At 34.3% G+C, this 12099-nt stretch overlaps 1 protein-coding gene across 2 annotated transcripts in view; it reads right to left on the bottom strand.

Moving 5' to 3' along the window:
* Nucleotides 1-12099, bottom strand: part of pde3b (phosphodiesterase 3B) — a 209267-nt gene that overhangs the window by 9922 nt on the left and 187246 nt on the right. Inside the window, exons 10-15 of one of the 2 annotated variants that reach the window (XM_063061900.1) lie at nt 10272-10383; nt 6961-7074; nt 3942-4141; nt 2510-2713; nt 912-1076; nt 200-464 (exon numbers count right to left, since the gene is read on the bottom strand). In XM_063061900.1, the coding sequence (XP_062917970.1) occupies nt 200-464; nt 912-1076; nt 2510-2713; nt 3942-4141; nt 6961-7074; nt 10272-10383 (1060 nt within the window). The remainder of the gene's footprint in view (nt 1-199; nt 465-911; nt 1077-2509; nt 2714-3941; nt 4142-6960; nt 7075-10271; nt 10384-12099) is intronic. The other variant, XM_063061901.1, reaches the window with a different exon arrangement.

The following is a 12099-nucleotide window of genomic DNA, read 5'->3' as shown; positions in this document are numbered from 1 at the left end:
TTGACTCTATTGGTTTTGTTCAGTATTCAGTCTATTGGTTTGGTTGCCGTTTTGTTCCCACAACAGATAGTAAATCACACAAAGAAGTGCTTTATATTACAGGCTCAATTTAAAGGACATTCTGTAAGATAGTTGAGGATAAAGGTGAACGTCAAATTTATTATTACTAAAAACTTGTTTTAAATCAACAAGCATTTACTTCTTGGTAGATGAAGGTCGTCATCAATTTCATCTTCAAATTCTAATTCTTCTGCATCATCATCATCGTCGTCGTCCTCACCGCATTCTGGATCAACATCCTCATCATCCACCCATTGACCTGGTAGTAATCCTGCAGCCTCATATGAGTTGCACAGAGGCCCTACAATATGTGTTATAAAAGATTCCTGCAGCCTTGCCAGCTGAGGTGAAGAACGGTCCATAAAAGGGCTAATGGGTAACCCAAGACTTGCCTCTTCATCTCCCTGTGTAACAGAAAATGATGTTAGAAATCCTCTAAGATCAAATAGTAAGACTCCAATACATAAGATGAAATAAATTTGATATGGAAGCAAGTTCAAGACATGTAGACAGGCCTATGGATAGGAAAGATTTAGAGGGATATAGGGCAAATACAGGCAAATGGGATTAGTTCACAACTTGGTTGACATGGATAAGTTGGCCAAAGGGACTGTTCCATGTTGCACAAGTATGATTCTGTATCACTACTAATGGATTTGCATTAAATAAACTGCAATTACTATTATATTAGCATACCCACAAGTAGATACAAGTATAAACTATGCTAAAACTTAGTACATTTCAATAATGCATAACAAGCAAAACAAATACTGTGTTATCACTGCATCATCAGTGGTGTGTCTCAAAATACAACATGCATTTTCATTGAATAAAGGAAAAATAACTGACACCTGTTCATAGAATTCATTCACAATGCCTTCTGTCCACTGTAGATGCAGTTCCCTTCTCTTAGCAGGGCCATTGATATCAGCCAACTTTATGCAGACCTGGCACACTAATAAACGATCATTCTCATTGGTCCAATCAATTCCTGGATTATTAACTTCATTTATCTGCTTCAAAACAGCCAATAAACATGGATTAACTTTCCCTAGTAACAATGTATTAATGCATTTTCAAACACAAAAATTTCAATCATTAAGTCATCATTGTTTTCTGGAGCAAGTTATATTGTTCAAATGTTGGTTTTAATGGCAACTGTTACAGTACAAAAATCCTACCAAGCACCTCCCATTATTCCATCAAGCAAACCCAAACTTAGTATTGTTGTATTCAAGGAAGAACAGATGATACTACGTTCAAGCTTCACTTGTGTTCCTTGTGTTCAGCTGTGACCACAGAAGGCCTCAACAGTAAGGGGAGGGGGAAAAAAATCCAACATTTCCATTCTGATTCCAATTCAGTTAATGTAGTGTCAATTCCCAGAATTTGCAGTCAGTGGAATAAATCTTGCTCTTTCAACACTGCTAATCTGTTGAATGTTGTTCACTGTGTATTTGAGAAACAGACATAACTTTGACTTTGAACCTCTGAAATACTGATTGAGAAACATCCTCCAACAACTGCCAGGATGCCAATTACTTCTACATTCATGCGTGCACAGGTATTGTGAAACTACAAACCTTTGTGCTCAACTCACTTTAAGAATCGTGCACTTCAATAGACAAGACAGCATTTGTAGTGATTGGAGCTACAAGTTCCTAGGAGCAAACATCAGCAATAGTGTGTCCTGGTGCAACACAAAGACATAACAACCAAGAGAGCTCATCAATGCCTTTACTTTCTCAGAAAGCCAAAGAAATTTGACAGGCCCCTGTCGACCCTTGACAATTTTTATTAGTGCACCACTGAAAGCATGCTATGTAGATGCATGATGGCCTGGTATGGCAACTGGTCTGCATGTAACTGCAAGAAAATGCAGAGTTGTGAACACAGCTCAGCACCACAGAAACTGGCATCTCCTCCAAAGGCCTTGTCTGTACTTCACGCTGTCTCAGTAAAGTAGCCAGCATAATCAAAGACCTCACCTTCTCCAGACCTTCTCCCTTCTCCCCTCTTCCATTAGACAAAGGATACGGAAGCCTGAAAGCTTGTATGACCAAGTTCAGGGACAGCTTTGAATGGTTCCCCAGTATAAGATGTCTTGACCTCACAAGCTACCTCGTTTTGATTTTACATCTTATTCTTTAAATGAAATACACTCCTTCTGTAGCTGTTGCACCTTGTTCTGCATTGTTATTGTTTTAACTGTTCTATCAGAATCAGAATACACTGTATAATGATTTGATTTGTATAAACAGTAAGCAAAACAAGCTTCTCACTGTATCGCAGTACATGTGACAAAATTAAACCAATTCCAATTAACTGATATTGAAGAAAAATCTTTTTCACTTTATAAACTGAAACAATAATTAATTTGTTTCTTCACGAGCTCACTTACACCCTAGCAAATTTCTTGCCTAGCAGGCATTTTGCCAAGTATACAAACCTTGGAGTTAAACTCAGCGAGAAAATCAAAATGTTTTTTCAGATCAGTAGCCAAGATTGCTTCAATCACCAAGAAACGAAACCGTTTGAACTCAACATGATCTAGGTTTGCCAAGAAGTTGAACTCCGTACGAGACATAAATAAGTTCCATGCTGCAGCAGAATGATGATTCTCTAAGACGGATCTGTCATTATATAGGACAGCCTGGAAATTATTAAAAGAATTGACTTTTTATAAAAGCAAAAAGGTACGCATCACAAAAAATAACTTACTCGCAGCTACAAAATCTTGTTACATTGAGACTTCAAATATCATTAATATAATGAAAATATAACAATGCGGTATAAAAAGCAATCTGGAATCAATTATTAATTTAACTTATAAAATCACAGTCTCATATTGTATTTAATAAAATGTCAACAAAACTGAAGTCTGTACAGATTTCAATTCTCACTATTTCTCAGACTCACTTTACCTAAAAGTTAGCAATTTTCTTTTCTATTCCTACCCTGCTTTAGTCAGGTCTCTTAGCACTGTATCAGAATGTACTGAAAATCAACTCCAACTTACACACAATCAGACCTCAAACACAAGTAAATTATTAGCTAAGGGATTATTCCCATCACACTTCAATTTCAACCTTTGCAGCAAATAGTACTATAACACAAACTTCCGGCTTGAAGCATTGAAAACTACAAAGTTGTCAAACTTATTCTGCATTCACTACATATTTGCAAAATACAAAATTAATCACAACATTACTCATTGCGCTCCACAGTAAAAAGTCTTCCTGATGCCTCCCAATAATCAATGTTTCATAGTTGAAAATAGGAAGGAGAACTCTATGCACTGTTCACTTCTGTATTTAGAAATTAGAAGCATATATTTAAATTGCCCAGAATTCTACATTGCACGCGAGATGAATAATATGCAGAACTGTTAAATAAATTGAAACAATCGCTCATCATCTGAACAAAAAACCCTCATCATTGTTAACAATATTCTCTACTTCCATATTAAGTACATAGGTTTGTCTCATCATTATAACAGTACCTTTAAGCAAATGTTAAATGACAACTTTTATGTGAAGGTTCCTAAAAAATTAAATATACCTTGATTCACATTAAAATTATTACACAGCAAGATACAATTTGTGCTATTGTATATGATGAATAAATTTATTTGGTATTGTATCCAAAATGGACAGTACTTAAAATTTGGAAATTAAAGATCAGATCAATAACTTGAACTAGTACTAGAATGTTAAAACAGGCTGCCCTTTAAACTTTGATTAAATTCATTTAATTCCATACACAAACTTGAGCATGTAGTCACAATCAAATATGACTTAGTAAGCCTTACATCTGGTACTATTAAATCTTTTTTTTTAAGTAATTCATATTAAATCTATGCTTAGGTCAGACTCACTTACTTGAGGTGCATTTGTTGCAACTAAAAATGCATTAGTACGCCCAGGATGATCATAGTCATGCATGGCAGCTGCAACATAAAGTGCCATTAACTCCAGAGCAGGGATGTTTGATGCAAGGCAACTATAGCTGTCATCTGTAATAGCACAACTTCTGGAAAATATATATGCAACCCGGCCAGGAGATATTCCACTGTCAGAATCTAAAAATGATATATATTTAAATTAAGCAATGTAACCTTTTTAGTTTATTCTCAGTCAGCTTCTCTGACAATTTCATAATATTTTCAAACATGGTTCAAAGTCAATACTCCTTGCAAATCACTGTGCGTATTTTATCATATTGTTGATAAAAGTAATCGCTATAGTCCTTTAAAATAGAACCATTTTTTGTTTAGAAAGTGTAGTTATGAAAAAGAACATAAATAGTGAAAATGATTCTTTACACGATCCAGTTCAATCATAGGTTTTGTTTGCTGCAAAATCTTTAATTAATATAGTAGCAGTGTTTGGGTTTTCCAAAAAATGCAATTTCAGTGCTGTAATTAACATTGCATTCTTTGCACTTTAAAAAGACGAAGTGTTCTTTTGTAAAATATATATATATATATATTTTGCCACTACAGTTACAGAGGGTATCAAGCCAAAACTTACTGGTAGAAATGAGTCATACATTCAGTGCTGATACAATACTGACCATGTATTTATGTCTTTTGGGTCTGAAGTCAACTTGGCCATCCATCCAGATCCAAATTGCTGAAGCCCTGTATCACTGTAGGCCCTTGCATGATGTAATGTTGTCATGCAGGTGGGCTCTGAAAGGAAATGGCTGAAATTTTCTGACAGCTTTTTCAGTTGGCTTAATGTGTAGCTTAGTGAGCTGTCAAAGACTTTGAACACTTCTGAATGTCAAGAACACTCAGAAACACTCAAGTATTAACAAACACAATTAATTAATTTAAAAACTATAAACATACAACTAAATAATTCTAGTTAGTTCAAGAAAACTGCGTACTATCTAAATGACCCCCTCCCTTGCAGTTGGTAAATCCATTTACATGAATGAGCCTGTTGTTCCTATGCCAGGTCCAACCATGCAGAATTTGACATCAAAGCACAACAGGGAATTTGCTGTCAAAATTTTCTGTCAAAAAGCTTGAGAAACCTACGAGGGCTTTAAACTGTTCAACACTTACTACAGCTGGGGGAAGGCTAGTAATGGAAGGAGGCAGATTGGTAACAGCAGCAGTTCCTAACCACAATATTAAAGACAATGGACTCCATTGGGAACACTTTTTAATACTCGAATTTCAGCTTTTTTTTAAATATAGAAATTATAAGGAGGTCTGTGCTGGCAAAAGATGAGCTGGTTAGATAGCTCACATGCACAGCTCTCAGTTCATGCAGTAGCTCTTCATTGTAGTTCACATATCATTCAGTAAGTTCCAGACCCACACTCATCTCATGGGTAGAAAGGAAAATTCTCAACTCCTCACTTATGCTAACAACAGACATAAATCTATATGCCCAGTCAATAAAAAAATCCTTTCTTTTCACCTCTTTCAGTTTAAATCTCCTCTATATTATTTAAGGAAAATTAAAAAATGCAACCATTCATGCTGTTCAAGAAAATATTCTCTAGCTCTGTCAAAAAAGTCGTAAGCCTCTGCTGCGCCTTCTCATCTGCTGTAATTTCCTTCCTGAACGAAAATAGACAGAATTATATATGAAGTTCTAGTATTCTTTGTGATGGTCTCATTCACCTTAACTCTGAAGGTAGCAGATCATTTCGATCTATGAATATGCACTCTACAATCATTTCTGCTACTGTTCCTAATAACCTACCATTTAGTATGTTTGCCTTGTCTTTTTCTATTGTCTTCATCAAATTTATTACCTCAGTATTCTCTAAATTTGATGTCATTTGCCATTGTTGTGTGTATCTAAGCTTATAAATATTTTTCTGCAGCCTTAAATTTTGATATCATTGACAAATTTTTGAATCAAGGGACAATTGAAATGTTACAATCTTAGACACTCTTTACAAATTAGTCTTGCATAAAATACCCTAAAAATATTATGTATGTTACATCTGCAGGTTCTTATCTGTAGCATACAAAAGAGCCATAGAATTAAAGCAAAGAAAACGTTCATTAAAAATATTTACTTTTGTATGTCCCCGCATATTCCAAATTAATAATAACTTTTAAAGTGTATTGATATTTCAGCTTTTACTTTAATTCTGTAAGCTCAAAACTTTATTTAGTAAACAGCAAAACATTAAGTTAAATATTTGCTGATAAATAATTTAAAATAAAAATAGCTTGATTCTTATTTTTTATTATTTTTCTAAATTTAGAAATACAGCACAGTAACAGGCCCTTCCAGCCCATAAGCCCACTTCACCTAATTATACCCACGTGACCAATTACCCTACTAACCCGCATGTCTTTGAAATATAGGAGAAAACTGGAGAACCCAGAGTAAACCCATATGGTCATGAGGAGAATGTACGAACTTCTTACAGATAGCAGCAGGAACTGAATCTGGCTCACTGGTGCCATAATAGTGTTATGCTAACACTACGCTCCTGTGCACCTATGTCAGTTGGATAAGATTTGCTTGACACAGTGAAAGAGTTGACCTGATACTTCATTGCAGCAATGCTAGAACAAAAGGTTTTCACTAAAATGATTGAAAGATCTTTGGAAAATCTTTCCTTGAGGCATACCCTGCTGCAAATTCCAAACCTCAGTTCACACATTTTGAATTTTTATGATGATTAAGTTAAATGAATTTCTCACACCTTAAATTTCATAACAGAAATTTATTTTGAGGGAATTCTCAAGTTACCCATAAAAAGCATGACTAATACTACAGTGAAGATGAATTAACTAAGTTCTGAGATAACAATTAAAATGCCAAAAGTCAATATTAAACAAGGATTCATTAATCATCAAATAACTTTGTTTTATCCTCAAAGCAGAAATGATATTCTTTGAATTATGTGCAAAGCATATACCTGTATCACTTCCAGTCACATGATCATTATTTACTTGTTGGAATCCAGGAACAGGCCTTGTCGTTAAGTACCAAACAGCATGAAGCACATCAGTGGCATGGACACGGTTGTGATCTATTTAAAACAGTGGAAACAAGACCACAGTTGAAATAAAGACAAAAGTAACGGCATTCTTGTCTCATTAAGGGTGCATTAGCATCACTTAAAATGATATGAAACATTTCACCCTTTATTGAAAAAACTAAAAAAAATCATTTTTGTTATTATAGACACTCTTCTACCCAGTCTCTGTACATCCGTTCTCTGCCCAGCATAGATACAAGTGAAAATATTTTAAGAAGACTGTAGAAGCTGGAAGTCTGGGAAAACAAAAAAAAAATCCTGGAAACACTCAGCAGATCAAGCAACATCTGTGGAAAATGAAACAGAGTTAATATTTCAGTTTGAAGTCCCTTTGTTGGGTTTATGTGGATGTGTAGTTCTTTTGCAAATATCATTTCAATATGGGGCTGAAGTTTAGTCTACCCAATTGTTCAGGCTGTTTGTGCAAGGTCTGCTAATTGTATTTGAATTAAATACAAATAAATTAAAATTTATGGAAGGCATACAGATTGGTATAGCTCTATTCAATTATTTTAAATAAATGAATTGAAATTTTCAGCATAAAAGCAGACAATTTAACATGCAAGGCTTAAGATGACAATTCTGCTTTTCGTGCATTCCTTAAATCCTACTTCATCCATCTTTATCAGCCTATCCTTCTATTCAGTGCTCCTTCATTTATTAATTGACTTTGCTAAGTAAACAGCATTCATGACTTGAAGTATTCTGTGTTCCAACTCTCACTCCAGAGGCATGAGCACAATGATTTAAATTTGAGACTGTGGTGCAAAGTAGGTGAAGCTGTCTTTCTGATACTACATTAAATCTGAGTCTTTGTCTACTCCCATTGATAGACGCAAAAAAATTCTACTCTGGTGTTCTGAAGATCATTATATTTACCCTATAAATATTCAATCCTCAGGCAAAACTACTAGAACAAAAGATTTAGTTATTGTTACACTCTTCAATCCATGGCTTTGTTCCACAATTTGATTTCATGAGAGCCATATATGCCTTTCCTTATTATTGACATCTTAACTACTCCCTGGATAAATAAAGTTTTATTAATTGGTGGATAATGATTGTCCTTTGTGTTATGTATTACGTCATGAGAAACTGAAAATCCAATTATAAAGAGCAATAATTAATTAAAATGAAAAGGAATTAGAAAAGCAGATTAACAAAAAGGCAGTTAAAAAAATAAGGAAGTGCCACAGTATTTACAGGAAATCAAAATGTTGTTTTATTTTTTCACTTATACTTTTGCACTATTTCAAGAATTCTGCCTATTCCAGGATTTTTCTGACTAGATCTGTGTCATTAAATCAACTATAATGTATATCAACTATACATTTCTTTTAAGTTTCACAAATAAACATAAAGTATGGAGAAAATCTAAAGTATTGATTGTAAAATTTTATTCAGGTAGAAAATAATATAGCATCAGAACATTTTTCAGAATCAGAATCAGGTTTATTATCACCAACATGTGTCGTGAAATTTGTTAACTTAGCAGCAGCAGTTCAATGCAGAACATAATATAAAAGAGAACAATAAAATAATAATAAATAAATTATAGTACATGTATATTGCATCAATTACAGTATATATATATATATATATATAAAAAATTGAGCAAAAAACAGAAATAATATGTATTTAAAAAGTGAGGTAGTATTCAAAGGTTCAATGTCCATTTAGGAATCAGATGGCAGAGGGGAAGAAGCTGTTCCTGAATCGCTGAGTGTGCGCCTTCAGGCTTCTGTACCTCCTACTTGATGGTAACAGTGAGAAAAGGACATGCCATGGGTGCTGGAGGTCCTTAATAACGGATGCTGCCTTTCTGAGATACCACTCCTTGAAGGTGTCCTGGTTGCTTTGTAGGCTAGTACCCAAGTCGGAGCCAACTAAATTTACAACCCTCTGCAGCTTCTTTCAATCCTGTGCAGTTACCCCTCCCCATACCAGACAGTGATGCAGCCTGTCAGAATGCTCTCCACGATACATCTATAGAAGTTTTTGAGTGTATTTGTTGACATATGAAATCTCTTCAAACTCCTAATGAAGTATAGTCGTTGCCTTGCCTTCTTTATAACTGCATCGGTATATTCGGACCAGGTTAGGTCCTCAGAAATCTTGACACCCAGGAACTTGAAAATGCTCACTCTCTCCACTTCTGATCCCTCTATGAGGATCGGTATATGTTCCTTCATCTTACCCTTCCTGAAGTCCACAATCAGCTCTTTCATCTTACTGACGTTGAGTGCCAGGTTGTTGCTGTGACACCACTCCACTAGTTGGTATATCTCACTCTTGCACGTCCTCTCATCACCATCTGAGATTCTACCAACAACGGTTGTGTAATCAGCAAATTTATAGATGGTATTTGAGCTATGCCCAGCCACACAGTCATGGGTATATAGAGAGTAGAGCAGTGGGCTAAGCACACACCCGAGGTGCACCAGTGTTGACTGTCAGTGAGGAGGAGATGTTATTACTAATTTAAAGGAATTATTATAATCTCACATTCATTTTAGCTTTTTTAGGCTTTACCAGTCCTTGGCACATTTTCATTTTTAGTTTTAAAAAAGTGCTGATTTTGAAGCAAAAGCAAAATTTATGTATTGAATAGAATATGGTACTGACAAATAAGAAAAATGATATCCCTTATGAACGAAGTAGATGGACCTGGAAGAGTTGAGATAAAAAATGAGGATAAAAAAGTTGGCGTTCAAATTTTGAGTTTAAAGTGATGAAGTGAGAAGTGAAGGCACTAATAAGGAAAAAGTGAATAACCAGCAAGACTAAGTGGCAAAGTAGTGGAAGGAACGGCAGCTCTGGGAGACAAGGAGAGCCAAAAGATAGAAAATTACAAGTGCTAGAAAAAAAACATATAGAGACTAACAATTTCCCTGCTACTGTTACAAAAACTTCATCCTGGAATTTTGAGGGCTTTCTTTCACTTTCACACCAGGTAACTCATTCCTTCCAACCTGAAAAATACTAAGAGAAAAGACAGAAGACAGGATCAAAACGAGGAAAGATATACTAAAGTAAGATGGAAAAGAAGCAGAATTAGGAATAAATAGCAATGGAATAGTAGGGGAAAAGCTAGGTAATAACTATTTTCTCTGACTATTAAAGAGTAAGGCTACAGATAGGAACATACTTTACATATACATATGTAAATAGACTATATTAATACTTACAAGGAATGTCACGGTACCCATTTTCCAGTGCACTAAAATAGTTAATAAACTCTCGAACGGGGATTTTGAAAAGTTCAAATAGGCCAGTATCAAGAAAAAGAGAATATATGACCTAGAAACAGCAAAATTTTTGTTAGTTATAAAGCTCATGCAGAAACTGGTTGAAAAAGGAGATATAATGAAATCAGTTTAAAAATACAAATAACTGGAATATTACTATATATGTATTAGTTTGTTTAATTATAAAATATACTGCATAATACTGCTATATGTTTACCTGGAAAGACCAAAATGTATTTTACTGGCAGACTTTATCATTGCCAGCAATTGTGAAGAACGTTTTGAATAATGTTCAAAAAGTTCATCACATCCTGCACAATATGAGCCACTATCAGCCACAAATTACAGTAAACTTTTTTTAATCTGGTATTTATGCAAACAGAATTCTCATGTAATCTGCAAAAACTATATTAAATAATTTCAAAACCCATTTTTCAAAAAAATAAGTTTGAACCTGGCATGCCATGTTGCACTGCCAAGAACACAATTGTCCTCAATTTTACAATGTTATAAGAGGCAGTAGTTTCCAATTGTTTCATAAACTATTATCCTTCCCACATCTATCCATGACTGTGAATAAGAATACTCCTGGCAAAAGTATAAAGTGAAACTATATTTAACATTGAAGCAAAAACTGGAAATATCGAAAAAACTGAAGCAAAAAGGTAAAAAACCACACAGTTCTAAAAGAATTCAAACTGGTTCCTCAAGAATTTAAAGATATATTCTTAACAGTGAGAAAGATAAAATATAGTTTGGCAATTGCATTAAAAATTTATGCATGCAGTACTAGTTTTTTATTTTAAGGAATTTTCACACAATCAACATATTTATGCAACTGGCACCCATAATACCCTATGGATACCAAATGCATGAGTGTGTAGTGTACTGAGAATGCAGTTGGTATAATTTTCTGTTTAAAATCAAGTTTCCTGCAGTAACATATTCAAGATCATCAATTTATGGTATTTCCTATTAAAAGACATATGTACCAAACTTATAAATATCTTGTTTACAGCTTTCTTTAAAGAACTGAAGTATAACCTTGCCATTCTTTTTTGTGTAAAACTCCCATTTACTCACTTTTTCAAATTTATAACATTATCCTTCAAGCAGATAACAAAGGGTACTAAAGTATTCAATAGCATGAATCCTCCAGCTCTCCACTCTCGGGAAAGACTACTTGCTCCATTTAATTACACAGATATTTTGAATAATGTTGGATTGAAACTGCATTTATTAAATTATATATTTAATCTCAACAGAAACCCTCACTGGGGATTTTTAATCTATTGACATCACAATTTCATGTCCATCAATGATGCTTTCTTCAAAAAGTGCTTCACAATTGCTCCCAATGACAAGGTCAGCCAGTAAAAGACATTTTGGCTTCCCTAGTAAAATTATGTAGTGAGGAAGTGCTGGATCATGTCTAGGCTACCTGCTCCATGATAATGACATCACAGTTCTGACTCATACCCAATTTGGCATGCCTATTACAAAATGTTGATTGAAGTCTAGACAAGACCTTCCACTATCACAGAGCTCGATATTGGTTTAACATCAGGGCTAGAAGTTAATTTTTAGACATAAATATTTCATAAAATAGTACTATTTGGCTCTTTGAAAGCAACTTGTCACTTTGGTTTTGCATGTGAACATTACCTGTTAGTATTTCAATATTTCATTAACATATTTTGGAAAAATACATTTTAAAATATGTTTGCAGTTTAGAATTTATTGACACAAAAATATTTTGTTAGGTTTT

The sequence above is a fragment of the Mobula hypostoma genome, chromosome 11 (genome assembly GCF_963921235.1).
Source record: "Mobula hypostoma chromosome 11, sMobHyp1.1, whole genome shotgun sequence".
Taxonomy (NCBI): Eukaryota; Metazoa; Chordata; class Chondrichthyes; order Myliobatiformes; family Myliobatidae; genus Mobula; species Mobula hypostoma.
This window is presented reverse-complemented; position numbering and strand designations above follow the sequence as displayed.